This window comes from Charadrius vociferus, unplaced genomic scaffold (assembly GCF_000708025.1).
Source record: "Charadrius vociferus isolate BGI_N301 unplaced genomic scaffold, ASM70802v2 scaffold163, whole genome shotgun sequence".
Classification (NCBI taxonomy): domain Eukaryota; kingdom Metazoa; phylum Chordata; class Aves; order Charadriiformes; family Charadriidae; genus Charadrius; species Charadrius vociferus.
The window spans coordinates 1889104-1910444 of record NW_009648332.1 but is presented as its reverse complement, the minus strand read 5'-3'; the positions used below and the strand labels follow the sequence as shown (position 1 = coordinate 1910444).

At 49.3% G+C, this 21341-nt stretch overlaps 2 protein-coding genes across 2 annotated transcripts in view; both read right to left on the bottom strand.

Moving 5' to 3' along the window:
• The window catches only part of CDCP2 (CUB domain containing protein 2), a 6671-nt gene extending 2055 nt beyond the window's left edge, over positions 1-4616 (bottom strand). The window contains exons 1-4 of the mRNA XM_009884599.1: positions 4541-4616; positions 2665-3012; positions 2239-2583; positions 1401-1754 (exon numbers count right to left, since the gene is read on the bottom strand). Of these exons, the coding sequence (XP_009882901.1) occupies positions 1401-1754; positions 2239-2583; positions 2665-3012; positions 4541-4616 (1123 nt within the window). The remainder of the gene's footprint in view (positions 1-1400; positions 1755-2238; positions 2584-2664; positions 3013-4540) is intronic.
• A 4900-nt stretch (positions 4617-9516) lies between these two features.
• LOC104286058 (NADH-cytochrome b5 reductase-like) lies at positions 9517-20197 on the bottom strand. Its single transcript, XM_009884600.1, has 6 exons — positions 20021-20197; positions 18943-19091; positions 17652-17739; positions 14386-14490; positions 12504-12707; positions 9517-9866 (listed from the first exon to the last, which is right to left on the bottom strand). Exons 1-6 carry the CDS (start codon positions 20195-20197, stop codon positions 9663-9665), a joined length of 927 nt encoding a protein of 308 aa, XP_009882902.1. The 3' UTR covers positions 9517-9662.
• Between the last annotated feature and the right edge of the window lie 1144 nt (positions 20198-21341).

Below are 21341 nucleotides of genomic sequence, written 5' to 3'. Positions count from 1 at the left end.
GGGGCCCCAGAGGGAGGCGGGGGGGCCGGGCCCCTGCCGGTGAGAGCAGCCGCACTCCTGGCAGGGCGCTGGCAGTTGGATGTGCCACGCAGGCTGCTAATTGCAAGCAGATGCCCGAATCGCTGGGCAAACATAACACGGCCTTAGTTTTACAGAGGGAGGCTCAGTTTTGCATCCAAGCTTTTGTCCTCCCCCAACATGCATCCGGCAATGTGTACCGGGGGATGCAGGAGCCTCGGGCAGCTGGCAGAAGTCACAGTCCCTCTCTGTGATGGGGCTTTCCCCCGCTCTTCAGCCAACATCCCATCGATCTGCTATCTCCTCCGTCGGGAATGGGGTTTCTCCATGACCAGACACAGTGAGGCCAAGATTTCTCTCCCTGCACACTGCTGCAAAACTGTGAGGGATAAGCAGGACAAGGACAGGGGCAGACCCACCGTGCACACTAAAGCCCTACAAGATGTGCAGTACGACCTCTCTCCCTCCAGAGGCTGCAGAGGCTCAGGACAAAACTCCATCCCATCTCTTACTCCTAGAGCCACGAACCCTCAAATCCCTTCTGCTACACTGGAAATGAAGAACGATTTTACTGCTGAGGGATAAAAGCTCATAAACCCAGGGCCAGCCACCCCCTGCTCCTGCACCGCTGGTCCAGCAGCCCCTCTCCGACTCCAGCCCGCCGGCGAGGCTGCCCCTCTCTGAATCATCCCTGACACGCAGGTCAGCTCAGACGTAATTATCTTGAAATACTACGAACATCATAAATTCACCGACTTTTGAGGTGCAAAGGTTGGCAAACACATGAGGAAGGTTACGTGCCGCTCCTCCCACCCGCACTGGCTGTGGATGCACTGGGTGGGACATGGGGCACGCCGGGCGGCGTGGACGTGCCAGGCAGGACTGGCTGGGGGGGTTTGGGAGGGCCGTGCCCTGGGGGCCCTGCCCCTCCGGTGTTGCTGCTGATGGAGGAGAGGATGTGGTTTATGTCTGCCTGCTCAGCCATGTGTCGGCAGGGCCGGAGTATCCTGGGAATACGGGAACAGGGTTGTGATGCTCGAGCTGGTCACCTGCCCTGGGGCTTCGGTCCTCTAAAAAAACGCTGGGTTTTCTCTCCTTCACACCCTGAGAGAGAAGCAGCAGCATGGCAGTGGCAGAGACGCAGGGAGGAGAAGCTGGAAAGCATCTCCTGAATACTAAACACGACATGGAGTATATGCGTCTCACACTCTGTGAGAGCTGGAGTTCTCCTGCCATGTCTTCTCCACCCTATCCCCTAAAGAGCCAGGTACTCTGCTCCTGTAGATGGGTGTCTTCGCTGCACGGTCCCTCTGGAAATTGCATGGTCTTGGGCGTGTGCCAATGGAAATAAACCATTGAGGAGCACCCAAGTGAGACCTTACCTCCCACGTAGGCGATGGAGAAGCCCCTCTTGGCCGTGTTGCGGTCAGTGTGGAGGACCAGCAGCAGCTGGTTGCTGTGGGACATGACAGGCACTGGGCTCTCCCGCCCGCACCACCGCCCCAGCAGGGACCCGTTCTCAGCACCACCATCGAAGGCGGCCAGATGGTCATAGTCACAGCCACCCGTCAGGCTGCTCCGGCCCTCCAGCTCCATGTCCAAGAAGAAGACCTTGACCCGGTAGCCCGGGGGTAGATGGATGCTCCACTGGCACTTGAGGTTGTTGGGGTAGAAGTTGGGGTACCGAGGGCTGGAGAAATTCCCTTTGATGGTGGTGAACACCTCCTGGCACTCACCTGCTCGGGAAAAAAGGGGAAAGGAAAAAATGAAAGCAAACCTGAAGCCCCCTGGGTGCAGACAAACTGGTGGCTGAGCAATCACTTGTTTTATTGCTAAAGCATGTTTTGTGCACCACCTCACTGCTCCCCAGTCCTGAGTTTGGCTGATGGACACCCATCAGTTTTGGGGGATGGCAATACCCAAGGTGGCCAAAGTCCTACAAGGACAGACGGGGAAACTGCATATCCCCAGGGAATGACATGAGCAAGGGAGAAGGGCAGCTCTTGCTCAAGAGGAAGTCAACCTGGGGCCTTGGAGAGCCACAACAAAGTCATTTGTGTTGTGTGGCCAATTACACTTCACACCATCATCTCATGATCTCTCCCCACAGAGGTCCCCTCTGCTACCATGTTCTCTTGCTGCCGCAGGAGGGAGAGCATCCCCACCACCACCTTAGGGACCCGTCCCCACATCCTTCCCACCACCACAAGACCCCCGCACCCGAGTAGAAATGGGCCTTGAAGCCTCTGCCGCCGATGTTGAAGTCCGACTTGAAGAGGATGAGGAGGTGTCGGGCAGAGGAGACGGTGCGGGGCGGGCGGGTGCTGCCGCAGTAACGTCCCAGGCGGGGGGCAGCAGCGGTGGGGCCATCAAAGAGGGCCACATAGTCGAAGCCACAGCCCTGGCCACCCTCCACCTGGAAGTCGGCGAACACCAGGGTGAGGGGGCCACCGCCACCAGCCCCCACGATGCTCCAGCGGCACTCGGCGTCGTTGGGGTAGCTCTCGGGGTACCTGGGGCTGGTGATCTCCCCGGACAGCCCTGTCAGCTGCCCACCGCAGGCATCTGCAGGGAGGTACGCATGATGAGGATGGTGGGCGAGGACAGATGGACGGATGCTTCCCCACCACTATTCCTCCCCACTACCTTTCCGGTAGGCAGCAGCAAAGCCATGCTTGGCCACGTGGCGATCGGAGCGGAAGACGACGGCCATGACGTGCCAGGCGGAGGAGAAGGGTGGCGGGGGGCTGCGGCCACAGAAGGTGCCCAGGAGGTTGCCCCGGTCCCGGGTGGCCCCATTGTAGACCTGGAGGTAGTCGTAGGCGCAGGCAGCATGGTATTCCAACTCAAAGTGGTTGAAGGAGAGCAGGACAGAGGAGCCCTCGGCCACCACGATCAGCCACGTGCACTCCGTCTCGTAGGGGTACAGCCCTGGGAAGTTGGGGCTGGAGAAATTGCCGGAGGGTGCTGAGAGCACCCCCCCGCATTTGATGCCTGGAGGACACAGAGGTGGGTGTGATGTCCCCTTTCCAGGCGAAGCCTGAAAGGATGGAGATGGTGCGCACAGCACCAGCTTCATCCCACCATGAGTGAGAGAGTGAGTTTTAAAGGCTCAGTGGTTCCAGGCTTGCCAGTGCCGTGGCTGCCCAGCCCTTCAGCTTTTTGCCTCCATGTTTCCTCCATATAATGGTGATATCAGTGAATTTAAGCTGGGAGAAACAGGGTTGAAGGGCTCTGTGAGCTTAACAATGAGTTATGCATGTAGGGATCGATTTTCTAATGAAATCTTTATACTGAGACACGGTTATTATAAAATAAGGTGGAGGAGGGGGGAGGGGGGGGCAACTGCCACCTGCCCCTGGGTCTGATTAGGGTTGGGGTGAAGAGGCCGCTATAGCGGGCACATACATCATGTCTGGGAGGGACGCAGACCCTGCGTAGCCTCAGGGGGAACATGTGCGGGTTCCCAAGCAAGGCCGGGCGCTCGCTGCCATCAATCCGGGCCAAGTATATTGCGAATCAATAGTCAGCCAGCGCGCGCTGCTTTTCATCACGCTCGCTGGTGCGGTGACCTCCCGGTGAGGGGGGGGTGGGGGTGTCCTGTAGATGCTTGTGATGCAGCACCATGGCAAATGGGTAGGGGAAAGTGTGTGTAAATGTGTGTGCGTGTTTGCACAAGCAGCAGAGCTGGCCAGGTCTAAAATTGCCTTGCTGATTACTGGGGATAGGCAATAAAGTAATCCGGGGCTGGCATTAAAGGAATAATGTTATGGAAATAAATATCCGAGAGGGGAAAACCGCAGGAGGGGTGAGTGGCCACGGGGCAGGCGGACTGACAGGCTGAGAGCCTCGGGGTGCTGTGGGAACCCCGGGTGGGTGCAGGCAGGGGGGAGACCCGCACCAGGGCCGGGATGGGTTTTGATTTCTGCTGCAGCCCTTTTGTGAGAAAGGCCCTGCCGTTTTGGGGGAGGGGTATAGCTCGTTAGCTGAATTAATGAGCTGACCTGGCCCAGCCTGCCCCACAAATTACTGTGTTGTCTGCTAACCTTGCCCTGCATCCTGGGGATGTTTTATCCAGGTAAGGTTAGGGGTTTATTATGTGCAAAGCAACATACACATACATACATACATTCACATATATATGTATATGTGCATGTATATATACATTTATATAGGCATGTGCAACTCCAGAAGTTAACAAAGGCGTCAGAAAAGCTCCTGGACACCACAAGAGGACAACCCCTACCTGCAACCTGCAGTTAAATAAGCACAAAGCAGAAAATCAAGCACGGACCAGCATCCCGCACTTGCTGCCATGTGCAGCGACAGCAGACCCCAGTTCCTTTCCCCGGGCCACACCAGGCAGCCCCTGGCCTCAGTGAGCCGCTCTCCCTGTATGGGCTGGGACCCGCTCGCACCCCAGAGCCACTGCAGCACCCGCAAACAGCCCTCTTCTCCCTGGGGACCATGGATGCCCGTCCAGCCCCGGGATCCCCACTGAGAGCTGGGATCAGGCTCTTACCTCTGCTGGGAGCATCTCCGAGAGCCCCGCACAGCACGGCCAGTGCTGCCAGGCAGCCCGCCCCCGCGCACCCCATCATCCGGCAGGCAAATGTCCCCTCAATGGCACCCGAGCATCCTTTCGGAGCTGTCTATCTGGGAGGGGAAAAAAAAAAATAAATAAAGAGAGAAATAAATAAAAAGCGGGAGGACTGTAGAATTAATAGCAGAATGAATAATTCATCGCTTGTTTGAATTAAGAGCGGTAAGGTAACTTGATCTATTCCTCCCTTCCTTCACTCAGTTTTAATGATCTGGATCAAATGTCCCAAGGATTTACACTATACCAGATACCTTGTCAATACACTATATTTAGAAGAGATATTAATGTTTCAGATATGGTGTATAATGGCAGTAAGTCTGGGCTGACAATATGCCCTTAAGGGGCTATGAAAATAATTTAGTTCACCAGGCAAGCCAGCGAACCAAAATGGGAATTTCAGACTTACCGAAGAAAAGCACCTCAGGAATTAACGTGATTTATACTGCGGCACCCACTGCACAAAGCCAAGTGGTGGTAAAGGCTAGAGAAACAGGCAACAGGATTTAAACGCGGCCGCGTCTCCATGTCTGCTGCCAGGTCAGCATCCCTGCAGCGAGTGCCCAGGCTCAGCGGGATGCTCAGCCCAGGAAAGAGGCAGTCGCGAGCTCTAAAGATTGCAAATCCCACCTCCTCCGAGGAAGATTAGAGATGAATTGTGACTCACGGGCAAAAAACCCATCGATTATTATAGAATCTGCTAAGGCCTTGGAGAATTACCATGTTCTTCCACGCCGGCTCATGCTCCTTCTCACCCAGGCTCTTGGATGCAATCGGCTGAAGGTAATCGAGCCTTTGCTTTTGGTGGGAAAGATGTGCTCCTCGTGCTGTGCCACATTAGCTGGAGAAACCCCAAACCCGTCAGCGTTTCAGTTCCTTCCCTCCCGCCCAGGAGAGGAAAGACCTTCTTGCTGCTGTAACCCACACCCAGATGAATGCCAGGAAACAAAAAACCCACGAGGGCCTCCCGGCGTGAGGCAACCTGCACTAAAAAAGTCACCTTCAAAGCCACGGGGAAAGAAGCAGTGAGTATCTGTAAATCTCAGGCAGGGAGACAAGTTGCATTTATTAATTAAGCAATGAGGATCGATGCCTGAGACATTTCCTGTGGATTAATGATGGGCTGGGAGGAGCTGATGGCCCGAGGTGCAGCTAAGGACCATTAACACCAACTGGTCATTAATCCCCAGGAAATGCTCCATGCCAAGGTCGTTAAGTGCCTGCATATATTTATGGGTAATAATAACAACAATAATATTTGTACAGGCTCTCTCCCCACTGCCTGGCCTCATTGGAGCCATGCTGAGGGCTGGTGGGAGCATTGGGGCATCCCAGTCAGGAGCCCTCCATCCTGAGCCCAGCTGAGGTGGGGGACATCGGGGTGTCTGTGCTGGGGCGCTGGGCACCGTGTCACCCCATGAGCACCAGGAATAAGTGCACGTTCAAAGGAGGAGATGCAAGGCAGCCCTCCCTGTCCCAGGCGCAGCACAACGCTCCTGCTCAGGCTCTGGGAGATGGCTGTGATGCTGTCACATCTCCTACCGACCTCTCAGAGACTCTGCAGAGCTTAATTAGCTGCTTCCCTAATGGGCTTGGAGAGAAGGTCTGTCCCCGTAACTTGTACAACGCATGGGGGGCCAGCACCCACAGCAAAGAGGCGGGAAAGGTCTGGTGGTGCAGGTCCCTCTCCTGGGACCTCTCCACACTGCAGCCCCGGCTCAGCCAGGAGGAGCGCTCAGCGCCCCCGGCCACCATCCCCTGGGCTTAGGAACAACGTGCTCCCAGCTTCTCCATCGCTGCATGACGGAGCAACACGTTTATCCGTGCTGCATCCATCTCCTGCAACACCCACCGTCTCCAGCCCTTCCACTGCCGGCCTCAGTGCCGAGGCACATCCCAGCATGGATCCAGTGTTCGGGACACCGGTACCTACGTGGCCACTCCTCTCCATCCCTCCAGCTGAGCTCTGCAGTCCCGCCTCATGCCGTGCATCGGTGATACCCCCAGGAGACGTGGGGCTGGGGCTGTGCAGCACAGCAGCTGTGCCCCGCTCCCAGGAGACGGCATCCATCAACCGCCGGCACATTCACCCTCTCCTGACCTGGGGATGGCCATTCCCCAGCTGGGCCTGAACCCAGGCGACACCGCTTCTCAGCCGGCAGAGCCGCAGGGAGTGGGCAGAGGAACCAGGCAGGTCCTTCCGCGTGAAGGTCTGGCCAGAGGTCCTCTGCATCAGCCCAGGGTGCTCTGGCTCTGGCCGGAGACACGGTGGGTGATTTCGAGGTGTGCCATACCAGGGCTGCCTCTATTCCTCTGTGGGCGAATTTGTAAATCATGAGTTAAAAAGGCGTTTGATTCATTTAAATAGAAAGGATGTGATCAGGACTGTGAGACTTCAGAGAAGATCAAAGGTTTAAATACGGTCCCCAGGAGAAACGGGAATTATTTAGGCAGGAAATAATGAGATGAAATTAAGAAGGTATTTAGGCTGCACATGAGGAAGACGAATGGAAGTGAAACAAAGCCCCCCCTCCCTGGCACAGCGCTGCACAGGCAGCAGAGGCTTCCCGGAGCGTCCTGCCAGCAGCCACCCGCCACTGCTGGGAGCTCACACACCTCCAGCTCCACAGATCCCCCAACAGTCCACAGCATCGCCACCATTTCCCTGTGAAACTGCCATTGCGGGGTAGTTCCCAGACCTCCAAAGGGAAAGAAACCTCTCCTCTTCCCTCGGTAGGGAAAATCCTGCCCAAAAGCCTTTCCATCCCACGTCTCTGCCTTTGCAGGAGTGCCACACAAGCCTCTGAAAATGGCTGTCCCCATGGGGGACTGGTTGGGAAGAGGGAACTCGTGTGAGAGCCAGCCTGAGAAATGACAAAAGGCAGGAGGGGGAAGGGAAAGGAGGGCAGAAAATAGAGAACAACGTGCCCACAGGCAGTTTAAAGGCCCCTTCAAGTTCACACTTCAGAAGACATCATCTCCCCCATGGAGAATGTCTCCCTAAGACCCCCCGTCCCCTCCAGCGCGGTGAGCCGGGCTGCCGGCTCAGCATGCATCACCTCCTCCCGTTCTGCCTGCAGTCTGCCTTTGCAGGATTGCAACCCGCAGCATTCACAGCTTGCTCCGTCTCTCACCACCCTCCCTTCTAGCCACGAACAAAGACGAGAGGCTTCGCAGCAGAACGGCCAGACCAGCTGGGTAAGGTTTAACCATTGTGGCCCATATGTGCTGAAATACCCAGACATATTGGGGTTGCGTTTAAAGGAACAGTCCCAGCTTTCGCGCGGAAAGTCATCGTTTTTCCCGACGCGAGCGTGAAGTTTTACTTCAGGCCTTTGCGAAAAGGCTGGGTGGATTTTTAGCAAAATCTCAGAAAGGCAGAATATTTAACGCAAGAGGTATATACGCAAGGTTTTCAGAGTACGCAATAGTTCAGGAAAATATTTCCTCCTTGTTTCTAGCTAGGGCCAAAGTAGGAAGAGAGAGAAAAGCAACTCCTTATTTTCTCAGCCCCACGCTGCACAGAAGCACCTCTACTACACAGCGGCTTACGGTGGCTGAAGCATGGTTTGGACGGGAGTTGGGAGTTTGCCTTGGATCTATGATGGACAATTTCCCTGGATCTTTCTGCGTTAAAAGCCAGAACCTTATTTTGGGTTACAAAGATGGCTTTCTTGTCAGCCCTTGCTCCGGTGAAGTTAACATAAAAGCTGCAGCTACACTGGATTAATTCCAGGCATTTGGTAACTGGAGACAAACCTCACTGATGCGAGGGGAACCGACGCTTCCTCCCAACATGTGAATCAGAGCCATCATTTCAGCTCACACTACTTATTCTGAGTAACTCAAACTCCACCTCCTTTGTGTAAGGTGTACTATTTGATACATGTGAAAAATTAGACAGGAATGATAGTGCAACATCATCTGTCACAGCCTGGGAAACCCCAATACAGGATAAACTAGGAATGAACAGAAAAACACAAAGGTGTGGAGAAAGCCTGTATTTCCAGGTGTAGTTAGTAAACACAGTGGTCTCAGAAGGTAAAAGAGTGGACAACAGATAACTCTGAGGAAAGGCAGCAGCATCTTGGACTGACAGAGGAGGAGGAAGGGGCTGGGGTGCCCAGGCTGGCTGCCACGAGGCTGCCATCCCCCGGGCAGGCCCCTGGCTCTGTCCCCTGCCCTGCGGGAGAGCACCCCAGCAAAGCCTGAGAAGCTTCCACTCCTCTGGTAGTGGTCTTGTAGGCTTGGGGCACCGCTTGGGGCACCCCTTGGGCACCCGTGAGCATCCTGTGACAAGAAACAGCTGTTTACTTGGAAAGAGGTTCAATTTAACAAACCAGGGCTATTACACAACACTTAGAGGACACAGAAAGCAACCATTCATCCATCCTTATGCATAGTTTTTTCCACATATGGTTGGAAAGGCTCTTTTCAGAGAAGACCAGTGCCACTTTCTCTGTATTAGTGTATAACGGGGCAACCAATGAGGCACAGAGAGGCTGAAGTGACTTGCCTGGCACCACCCAGCAAGACAATGACACAACCAAAATGAACCCCACGGACCCCAGAGCGCCGGGCCAATGCTCTGCTGTTCCCTCAACCAGGCACTCTTCTCCCTCAGGATTAAGTCTCTCCTCTGGGCACCTAACAGGGCACAAGACCACCACAGACTAAAATGGATTGCAAAACAAGTCACTGGTTTTCATATTACAGCAGAGCTGTGTGTTTGGATGCTTTTTAGTAATGCTAGGATGCTTTTAAGATCTCTCTCTTAATATTGCACATGAAGACTTCCATTAAAATCACCATGCCATTCCCTGAGGTGTGGGTGGCACATCACATAGCAGCCACTCTGGAATGGCACCTGTTCCTTAAAACACTCTCAAGAGTGAGAATCATACTGGAGACAAATATTTGATCCAGAGGCCTACAAAAGCACAAGGAACTCAGTCTATCGAGATGACCAATTTTGAGCAACGTCTGCAGAGAAACAACGACGTCCAAGGCTCAGCCTAAGGTTCCTCAGGTCCGGAATACTCTGCTAAAAGACAAAACAGGAATTTTCTTCGATTCCTGCAGCTTTCAAGTATCTACTCATATCTTCATTGAATGCAGAAGAGCCACAGATTAATACAAACGGCTTTCTTCGACAGGAATTTATTATCGTCTTCATCAAGTCTTCATTGAGACGACCAGTGTATGTGTTTTCCTGATAGCTCCAAGGAAGTTTTTCTAGTGAAGTTTCCTGAAAAGACAAAAGGTTTGCAGTGTGCCATGTTGAAAAGGACAACTGATTGCTTACAGCTGAGTCTCTGTCCTCCCCTCAGAGTATTGATCAGGACGTTTTTCACCCTTGTGACTCCATCTGGGTAGAAGTGACCCTTCCTGAGAGCTGCATTCCTCTTTCAAAGCCCAGATCAAATCTTTCCTTGCCATGGGACCTGGCTACTCACTCAGAGGGGACTGAACAAAACCAGAGAGTAACTATCACTAATAAATGCCGCAGAACCTTCTCCTTTGAGAACCACTTCCCAGCACGCCTTTTCTATTCCCAAGTCCTACGTCCCAAGTCTATCCCTCTCTATTGCCTCTCCCATTCCCAAGTCTCTTTCAGTCCCATCTCCCCTGACCAAAACTGAAAGAAGCCAGCCCTGCTCCAAACACAACTCTGATCCCATGAGAAATGTTAAATCCCATGGCACTAGATCCAGCGGGGACTCCCCTACTGCTATTAATTAGAAGCAGAAGGTGCTCAGATGTGGCGGTGACAGGCAGCAGAGTGAAATACTGAGACAGACAGATATATAATCCTAAAAGGGAGGATGCACCAGTCAGTGTGGGACTACAACAAACCTGCTAAAAGAGAAGAAAGGGAGAGATGTACACGCAGGGCAGACAGCGTTGACAGGGGTCAGGTGGGTTTCTTGCCCTTCACTGATTGAATTTCAAGACCTCCTCATGCTCTCAAGACAGCACTGTCCTGAAAAGGGTATTTAAGCTGTGTCACCACAGACAATTACTGGTTACGCTCCTACAGAGCAGCTGAGGGGGTGCCTAAGTCACAAGTACTTTTCCCTATACCCAGTCTCCACTTGCCGAGGCCATACGTGGAACATAATGTATGAGGCAGATCCACTATGAGAGATATATAAAATGATTCATCTGAGAAACTAAAAATGCATTGGGATTCATTCCCTTAGCATAAATAATTCTTTCTATATCCTCCCTGCAATGAATCCTCATTTCTGAAGGAAACAATTTTCAACTACCAAATCCATGCAGAACACAGGTAACATTGGGACCAAACAGAAATGAAAAAGACTGCTCAAAACGTAAGACCACTGAGAGGTATGCCCTCATCCCATGGCTTTGGCAGAAAAGATAATTTTACAGAGGGGGAAACAACTTCAAGAAGTTTAAAAATGGGTCAGCTGGGAAAAATAATTGCCGGGAAGTTGGTGCTAGCATACTAGAAGAGAGCTCTAGCCATGAGCAATGAATGCAGGATAAGGACAGATTAAGGCATTGGTATTAGGAAAGAAGAAATAGATTATTTGCTGTCGAGTTTTCTCTGCACAAATGTTTAGGTGCAGCAAGAACTTTCTGAAAAGGGGGCGAATAATCAAGAGTGACTATGAATCAGGGGGTCTGTCCCAACAGAAACAGCTACCAAGGAGGTAAAGAGGGACAAGCAGTGACAGTCCAGAGCAGGGTCACCTACAGCACGTTACACAGGACAGCGTCCAGGCGGGTTTTGAATGTCTCCAGAGTGGGAGACTCCACCACCTCTCTGGGCAGCCTGTTCCAGTGCTCCACTACCCTCAAAGTAAAGAAGTTCCTTCTCATGTTAAGATGGAACTTCCTATGTTCAAGTTTATGCCCATTACCCCTCGTCCTATCACTGGGCGCCACTGAAAAAAGACTGCTCCCATCCCCCTGGCATCCTCCCATTAAGTATTTGTATGTATTAATAAGATCCCCCCTCAATCTTCTTTTCTCTAGACTAAAGAGACCCAAGTCCCTCAGCCTTTCCTCATAAGAAAGGTGCTCCAGTCCCCTAATCATCTTTGTTGCCCTTTGCTGGACCCTCTCCAGCAGTTCCCTGTCTTTCTTGAACTGGGGAGCCCAGAACTGGACACAGTACTCCAGATGCGGTCTCACCAGGGCAGAGTAGAGGGGGAGGATGACCTCCCTCGACCTGCTGGCCACACTCTTCTTGATGCACCCCAGGATGCCATTCGCCTTCTTGGCCGCCAGGGCACATTGCTGGCTCATGGTCATCCTGTTGTCCACCAGGACTCCCAGGTCCCTCTCCACAGAGCTGCTCTCCAGGAGGTCAGCCCCCAACCTGTACTGGTGCATGGGGTTATTCCTCCCCAGGTGCAGTACCCTACACTTACCCTTGTTGAACTTCATAAGGTTTCTTTCTGCCCAACTCTCCAGCCTGGCGAGGTCACGCTGTAAGGCAGCACAGCCTTCTGGCGTGTCAGCCACTCCTCCCAGTTTTGTGTCATCAGCAAACTTGCTGATGGTACACTCTATCCCTTCATCCAGATCATTGATGAATATGTTGAACAAGACTGGGCCCAGTACTGACCCCTGAGGGACACCACTTGTTACTAACCTCCAACTAGACTCTGCACCGCTAACCACAACCCTCTGAGCTCTATCTGTAAGCCAGTTCTCAAATTCGCTTCCCTGAAATTCTCCAGTAGCAGTGTGAGAATACATAGCAGATTTAAGAACAGCAGCTACTGGATCACAAAATAGCCTCAATGACTGGGAAATAATTAAGATCACACTCATGGAAAAGCAGAGGAGGCAGAGGCTCATCCAGTACACAGAACCCTCACATGAATGTACTTCATATCCATTTATTTACCTGGCTTAGGACGTAAAAAATCCTGATGTTCCAGTATCGAGCCAGATCCTGGAGAAGAGGTTTCAAATAAATTTTGTCAAAGGTACGGAAGCAGCCAACAAGAGTTACAAAGGTTTCATCCTCTTCATCATCTGTTATGGACTGGAGGATGGGAAGCATTGGTGCGAGGCCAGTACCAGATGCCAGCATGAGGAGCTCTCCATGCTAACAACAAAACAGAGAACTTTGAATGAGCTGTGGTGATTGAAAACGGATGTGCTGATGGTCTGTTCCTCCTTGCTGTCACACTGGTAAAGGGTCCCTTGAGACAGAACATATCAGAAGGTCATGAACTGGTAAATTCAAATCTCAGAATGTATTTTTCTGCAAAGGATTACAGATAGTGCTTCCAGCATTTACACATCAAATCTAACAAAACCGGATTTCACCCAAATACAGTAATTTATCCTAACTTTAGCCTTGATTTCAACTAATTTATATTTCAGTTTCAATTCTGCAGTACATTTTGCTGACCCACTACCTGTTGTTTTCCCACTGGAAATGCTCCCTGTGTTTATCTTGGATGCTGCAAACTACAATCCTGAATGTTCTCTGGACGAAATGGTTTCATCTTCATCCTGATTCACGTATCTTCCTGGTGTTCTTTCTTTAAAGAGCTACCAGCAGCACATGGTGCTTCCCACCTGCAAGGGGAGTCATTCACTCTACTCGTGATAGGGATGCTCATGTGGTAAGGTGCTGTGTGTAGGAGGACAGAAGGTTCCCAGCTCTCTCCCCAGCTGCCAGCCAGTACACCAATGCCAGAAGTGGGACTTAAGCCCTGTTAAGCCCAGAGGCTGCTCGTGCCCTGTTTTGACTGGGCAGTTTATTGTGAATGGATCTGATCTGCCCGAATCTGAATCCTGTTCTACTGTCAGCAGACAGAGGTAAAAGAAAAATTTACTATGAAACTTTGTTATTATTAATAAATAATAAACAGTTTTTCTACAGCAAGTTGTTTTAATGATTGCTCAGGTGCTTTGCAAACCGCATGTATGCAGATCACCCGGACAGCTCCTGAACGCAGGCACTTCTAGGCATGACTGCCACGTTCTGTCCCAAACGACTATCTGGATGCTTTTAAGAAGAAAAGGGAACAGTAGCTTAGAACAGCAGGGAGAGTATTTCAGGAAGCAGAACACAATTGGTCTGCATGGAGCTTGGCCACTGGGATTTTACAGCCTTATTTTTGCTGTTGTTGTTATTGGGGGGTGGCGGGGGGGAGAACAAGGCTTTGGTATCTTAATGACCAGTGTTTCAATTCTGCTCTTCATTTGAAAGGTCAGAATTAAGTAATGGAATTAGGATGTGTAAGCCTTCCCCTGAAACTGGATCTGCCTTTCTTTGCGGGGAGCCTGGTATCAGCAGGTGGGATCAACACTTGCAGAGTGGCTGGGGGACATGACACCTCACTGGAGCTGCCACAGTTCAGGGACTACCCAAGAGAGAAAAAGAACAACACCTCTCCTTCGCTCACGCTCAGTCACAAAACAGCTACGTGGTTCACACAAGGCAAAAACCGATCCACACTCATTGCTGGTGCAAAATAAGTTCCCTTTGTTAAACACATCAGGAAGTTCTAATGCAAGTGATGAACAGGGAGCCTTGCTAATATTTTCCAGTCTCCCATCCACCTCCCTGTCCTCTTCCTACTTAAATATTCTGCAGTGCAATAAGGTGTACTTTTTCCAATTGACTGCTAATGCTGTAGCACTGTACAGTAATCCAGGAAGTCCCTAAAATAATCATGAAAACAATAATCAAATTGATGTCTTCCCCTTGGAGTATTAAACAAAGCTAGCTGCCACAAGCTGAAACATCCTATGTCTCATAGGGAACTAACCTTATTAGGTCGATATGGGAACCCTCCAAACGGCCCACGCCAAAAGACCATGTCTCCTTTTTTCCACGTTTTTATGTATTGTGACATTAGCCCAGCTTCATAGCACTAATAAAAAACATTGCACAAAAGAAAAGAATAATTATACTCTGTTGGAAAGTTTCCCAGCTTAAAGTCAATTATAAAGTTATCTACATTTAAACAAGAAGGGGACAAAAAAACATTTCATGCATTTAAAAAGAAAGAAAGATCATTCTATTTGAAAAATAACTCAAAGTTATACCCAAAACAAAGACATTTAAATTAAATCATACTGGATCCATTCCAGCTTCACTATAATGTAAACACAACCCACTCTCATGCAGTCTGAATTTCCAAAACTGGAAAAAGCTTATCAGAGCTCTTGCTTACAAAGCACACAGAAAAAGAGTGTCTTGAATGCAAAGTACAGTCCAAGCCTTCAAGTGTTCTCCAAATCTCGGGGTATGGGGTCTGGAAATGCCCTCTGGGTACTGACAGTTATATAAACACTGCATAGCTCTTACTTTATTTCAGATGCCGTGTTGATACAATTAGTGACCCAAAGTCAGGTTACTCATTTATAAAGCTCTTGTTTTCAGAACAGATCATCTGGATGCTAAGGGATGCCTTCACATTTTCAAAAAATTATGTTAATTTGGGCCTCACAGAAGAAAAACATTAGCAAAATCTGCCTTACTTTCTACCAGGCACAAACACTGTTATCTAGGCTTTCGCCTGGAGGAATGCTAACCTCACTCATGACTGATGAGGAAGGGTCAGTGCTTGCTGGAAACAGAGAAGCAGGGAGAGGCTGGAAAATGAAGGGCTCATCCAAGCAGCCTTGTTGCTCCATGCTACATGTATACATATACATGTCCTATATGTACGAACACTTTATGGTTAATGAGAACAAACGTGCACAGAAGAACGGCCACAGTCCATAGGATCTGGCCAGATAACAAAGGCCGGTCCAACCAGCAAGAGCAGATAAGCCCAATAGCTGCAGTAGACAACTGGTCTCACACAGAGGTGATGCCACTGATAAGCCTGAGGAAGAGCAACACAAGCAGAGGTCAAAAGATGAGATGTGATATAAGCCTTCGAAGACTCCAGCCCATAGGAAAGAAGCATATTTTGGGGTATTTTCTACATGCACCTTGGACAGAAGCCCAGCTCCACACCCCAGTGCCTTGGCTGGCCACCAAGCTGCACTGCAGACAAACAAAACTGGTGAACCACAAAGCAGCTAAGAAAAAGCGAGTGAGTGAGCATGTGCTTGCAAGCAGTGTTAGCTAATAAAGAACACAGATGCTCCTCCTCTCCTAACAACCTCACTTAAACAAGATACCTGAAGTATTAAGAACTATTAGCACCAGCTGTTACATTCAAAAGGTAAATGCATAACATACATCCAGGCTCTGAGTTACTGTCAGAAACATTTTACGTTCAGAAGGCTCTGGGCAGGTACTAAGTCTCATGCAAAGAGTGTGCAGTTACATCAAAGGAGCTGTATTTTATACCTACCTTCTTCAAATATATACGGAAACTCAAGGCAAGAGCAGAAAAGTCAGCCCCACTTACTGCCTATTCCCAATGGACCAGGGTAATGGAAACTAAAACAATCCTTCTTTCACCAAAATTATTTCCAAAAATTGAAGTGAGAAGTGATTGAGTGGGTTTAAAATGAATTTTTCTAAATAAAAAGGAAAAAAATAATTATCTCCTGGGGGAAAACTTCGACACCCAGTTTTACATGGAGAGAAACCCTAACATTATAAAATCATTCAAAAAGAGGGTTATGCTCTGTAAATGGCAACTCCTTCACTCTTAACTGTAGTATCACAAATGCAATGCTATAATAACAGGAGACAGAAGGGTTTGAACAGTGCTTGGATTGCATAGTAATAATAATAATATAGTACTTTCCAAAATTGCCTGAATAGTGTGAAATATACCACAACCTACAGAGTGAGTTATAAAAATGGCTGCTTTACACTGGGTGTTACCAATCTCTTTTGTCACTGCCAGAGAGTAACTATAGCTCCCTTCGGGATGAAAGGTTCCATATAAAGGAAAGGTATCATTACAATCATTACTATTATTATTGAAATGCAAAACCTGTGAGTAATAACCAAGTATACATGAAATTTCACAGTCATCCTGTGAACGTATCCTATTAATGCAACTCAAATGCAACATTTCTCTCCCCTACCATACACCAATTGCCACAAGAATGGTGAAATGACCCTCCCACAGGTGTCCTACAGAAGCTGTACACTTTTCTAAAGAACAGGGGTTGTGTTAGAATGTACAATGCATAATAAACCCCAAAATGTGAAATCCTGGAAGACAGGCAGAGGACAAGTGGTCACTCCCTGCAAGCCACCTGGGACACCCAGTAGTCTGAATTTCACACCTGTACTGAAGTCTGTGTCTGCCCTGAGGAATCACTAGTGACATACAAACGCTGTATCAGGAAAACCTTCTTCAATTCTATATTCTACACACAAAGTCATCATTTATGAGGGCCCTGCAGACTTTATTCAGACAAATTTCCAGCCAAGTTCTCCTATAAAATCCTTTTGAACTCCACCAGCATTTTGCGGTGGCCTCCAGAAGGGCCAGGACACTTGTCCAAAATGGGGCTCTGCCACCCCAGCCACCCTGATAGGTGTAGCCTGTGCCCGTAGGCCACCTCTCTGCCCCATGGGCACAGGGACCCTCTCAGACTGTAGGCAGCTTTAGAGCCCTGCCTGCAAGCCAGAAAGAGCTGCCTACTGCCTGTCTACATTTTTAAACAAAATGAAAAATTTTTCTGAGTAGTGTTCTTAAAGCAAAATACAGGGGGGAGGGTAACAACTGGGCAAAGACTTCCCAAAAATCAGTGGTTCAACTGGGCTGACAACTGGGTGTGGTTTCAAAGACAGATTGAAAAAGCAAAATGAAATCTGGGAAGTAGAATGGGCTCTTTCCACACTGGTGACCACAGGGCTCCCGAGAGGCTCTCCCAAGTGCTTAACAGGGCTTATGCTGCAAAGCACTTGTTTGTGTGTCACCTTCCTCTGCTTTCAGTTTTGTGGGAAAAACTGCAATTTTTATCAGCAAAGCACAACTGCTTCAAAACAACACAGAAACAGTCCACGAGGGATTTGAGTCTCACTTGAAGCACTGACAGCACGCTTGGTTCCCGAAGAAAACACAGTCCCCAGCACCTTAGACTCTAATCCATGTTGTACAGGCTTACTTACTTTCATTAAAACTTCAAAGTACCCTTCCGCATTCCCTGGGCTAATTGGAGTATAGGCTCGCTGGACTTCCAAACCATTCACCATTCCTCTGAAGAGAGAAATATAGGAACCCACTGTGACTTGGGTCATTGACTGGCATTACCAAACTTCTGCAGTTCTCCGGGGAGACGAGGGAGGCAGCAGGTCCTCTTCCCAGTGGCCCAGCCTGCGCACAGATGCAAAACATTTCCTTTCCAGAGGTAAAAATCCAGGGGGAACATAATGGCTAAATGCACCTTTTGTTTTCCCGGTGGTGGCCCCAGCTGTACCCACGCATTCAGCTCTTGGACACACTCCTGGAAGGTTGTTTGAGCTGTTTTGTAAGAAACAGCCAAATGTGAAAGAGTGGCAAAGGGGAGAGAAAATGCTTTCATAGTTAAGTTTGCTGTCCCTTTTGGGCTGGGATCTACTTTCCTTTCTGTGTTCGGACAGCATCTGGTAATTAAATAATGAAAGCTTGGGCACAGCCTCGACCTGAGGTCTTCTCAATATACACTGTATTTTTCCTGTGAAGTCTTCTCTTTCTATAGAATATATCCACCCTGCTCCATACTACTGACTACAGTAATTGATTGAAGTGACCAAACCTTTTCCTCTGCTGCATTATGAGAGATGGCTGAAGGGAGAAGTGTGTACTTTCAGCAGCCAGCCAGCTGTATGCATCAGCTGTTAACGTACAAATAACGTCAACAGATACAGATCAATGGCATCGTAACACGAGTTTTTCTATCTGGCAGTGATCACCACAGATGGCTGAGAGACATAAACTTTTCCCAAGTGGTCCCTTTCTGGCAAGCAACAAACTACACAGGAGGGTTGTTTTGTTAGAAATCAGTCAGGAAACACCTGAACACCAGGGGTAACACCCCGGGTGCTGAATTACCCCAAGATACAGGGCCTAAAATACTGAGCTCTGGGGTAAGTGCAGCTCATTGTCTTCATTCCAACACGCTGGAGTAAATCATCTGTTGTAACATCTATTCTTTGAGTCTTTCTTTCTGCAAATGGATTTTCTTAATCACACCTAGTTCTTTCTGACCCACCGATGCAAGGATAATGCTGAAGAAAAATACAGCTTTGGAATGGCTTTTACCATAAAATTAGAGCTAGCGAGCTCACAAGTTCTTTCATCTGTGCCATTGTGAAGGTATAGAAATTATGATTTGCCTGGTATGAAGCCTTTGTCTATTGACAAAACCCTACATATTAGGTTACATAATGCAGACTGTTTAACTAGCACAGAGAACAATACCTTAACACGATATGTTGTCCTAAACTCAATTGCAGACTGCTATTTCCCGGTAATTCAAATTTGTACTGGTAGGTGTCCTCTGTTAGCTGCTCCACTGAGCTAATGTTGAATGCAGTAAATGTATCTGGATTCAGTTCTGAATTATTGCTCTGCAAGAACAACAATAAATAATTACTTGGTTAGATGGTGTCTTTTATTATTTCATTTTTCTTTGGAAGCAAACGTGCGTGCTAATTTAGTGCCGGAGATACTCAGGACTCCAGAAGAACATGTATTAAATGTGGGGCCCAGTGCAAATTTCAGCGCTCTGCTGATTCATTATCATGTTCTGCAGCATGCACTTTGGGATCTTACATTTCCCCCCCCCTTTTTAAATTACATTTTTACACCTTCCAGCAAGGTCATCCTAGTATGACTCACTGCAATCATTTTCTCATGCCTAGAAACAAACAGAAATAATACTGCTAAAAGAGCTGAGCGCTGCTTTGGGGGCAACTTTGAAACCTACTGATGACCACTGCGAATAGGAAATATTGCTAGCTGTTTCAACGCTGATCATTTTTGCTTGACCCAGCATAGTTAATGTTATGTAAAAAGGCACTGACAAGCTTAAAATTATGCTCTGAAGACAACTACTCCATCACACACGATGCAGCTTTTTTCATCCTCAAAATACAAGTCTAAAAAACAGGTACAGATAGAACAGGTCAGGAAAACGGAGCTTCTCCGAGGAAAGCGTCAGAGAAAATTGTGATTCTTCATACCTTTCACCCATTCCCACTTTCCAAAGAGGCTGGCTGTGGCTGGCTGGGGTACCCCAGCAAGGAGAAGCTGCAGACCCAGGGCTGTAATGCGACACCAGGGCGAACTCGACACTTGGAAAATCACGTTACAGCAGGGAGAGAGCAGGCAAGGGGGAGGGTGGCTGTGAAGGCAGAGTTTGGGGAATTGCATTTACAGCCTTCTCTTAAGGCGCTGCTTTAATCTATGGCTGCATCCCTCGCCCATCACCACAACCCCACACGCTAACAAGTACGATCAAAACACTGGCTCTAGGATGTGATCAAGATAAATTGACCTGCTCCTTCTTTTCCATGAGGAGGCTTTTGTCTTGCTTTGCTTTGGCCCTTTCCCATTGTGCAAGCTCCTTCTCATACACATCGTAGATGCAGGGTTTGCAGCCGCTGCCGCAGCACTGGGATGGAGAAGGTTCCTGGGGTTTGAGAGCCAGCCAGTCGTCCTCATTTCCACTCATTGTCTGCAAAACACAAGCCCTGCATCAAAAACAGCACGATAAAGAGCGGCGTGTGCTCATCAGCCAAGCATTATTTGGAGAAGGACTGAGAAATCTCTCTTGAGCATCTTGCACGTGTATCTCAGGGGACTCAAAAAACCCGAAAACCTGTGAGCTGATACAGTGCCTGCAACACTCCATTTTTGTTCAAGTGCTTACTGCCTCTGCATTGACTGGTGCAGGAATGTCAGACATTGCAGCCACCAGTCCAGAGCCGCACAGCAGACCCCAGCCCAGCCTCAGGCTCTGCTTCCCAGGCTGGCTGCCTACTGAGAGCTACCTCCAGCAGCAGCAGGCACACGCTTATTATTGCTCGTTCTGCTGTGGTGATTTCCAAAGGAAGAGCAGCCTGGTCACCCGGAGCTGAAACACCTTAAAAATCTGCGCCTCAGTCAATGAGGACGTATAATAAACCCCAACCGCCAAGGTGTGGCCTGCTGGAGCACTGCTTTAAAATGGGGGGAGGGTAGCGAGCTGAAGGTGGGTATTAGAGCCAAAAGACTAGAGGCAAATCTGGTAAACTCACAGGCAAACGAATAAACGCTTTGGTTATGAGCTGATTTGAGTCTGGTTTTAAATGCAGACATGTAGGAAAGGGCAAGAAGCACACACAGTGCGATTTTTATCCCTTACCACTTGCTACCTTTGGTTCAGACAGAGCTGTACCTGGTGAAGGCTCCTCAAACTGAACTCGAGATGCTGACCTCTCGGGGACTGCTGCTTTTGCACAACGCTTGGCTTAACGCTATTCCCAATGCATTTGTCTCTGTATCATTTAAAGAAAAGGAGATCCAGAAGAAATTATAAAGCCACGGGTGACGAGGCTGAGGAAGCGAACACTTAGCACTTAGAGCAGCTTCATTTTCAAGATGAATTAATTAACTAACCTTCACCCCTGCAACACATATACACTTATTCTAAGGCTACAGGAGGAGAAGAGGGAACCAAAAGGCGAGTGGTTTTGCTTTCCACAGCAGCCGACGGTTCCATACCCCCACAGGACTGGGGGCCCCGAGTGCCTGAGGGTCCTCTGAGGGCTGTGAGGAGGGGGGCCCCCCACCAGGCCGCGGGTGGAGCCCGGGGACCCCACCATCGGGGCTGGCCG

What these genes read in the sequence shown, in the direction of transcription:
- LOC104286058 (XM_009884600.1), bottom strand. Translation starts at nt 20,197, where the DNA reads ATGAGTGGAAATGAGGACGACTGGCTGGCTCTCAAACCCCAGGAACCT. An exon ending in GGACAACATATCGTGTTAAG is followed by an intron (nt 17,740 to 18,942) that starts GTATTGTTCTCT and finishes TTCTCTCTTCAG; the next exon opens with AGGAATGGTGAATGGTTTGG. An exon ending in ACTTTGAAGTTTTAATGAAA is followed by an intron (nt 14,491 to 17,651) that starts GTAAGTAAGCCT and finishes GTTTTTTATTAG; the next exon opens with TGCTATGAAGCTGGGCTAAT.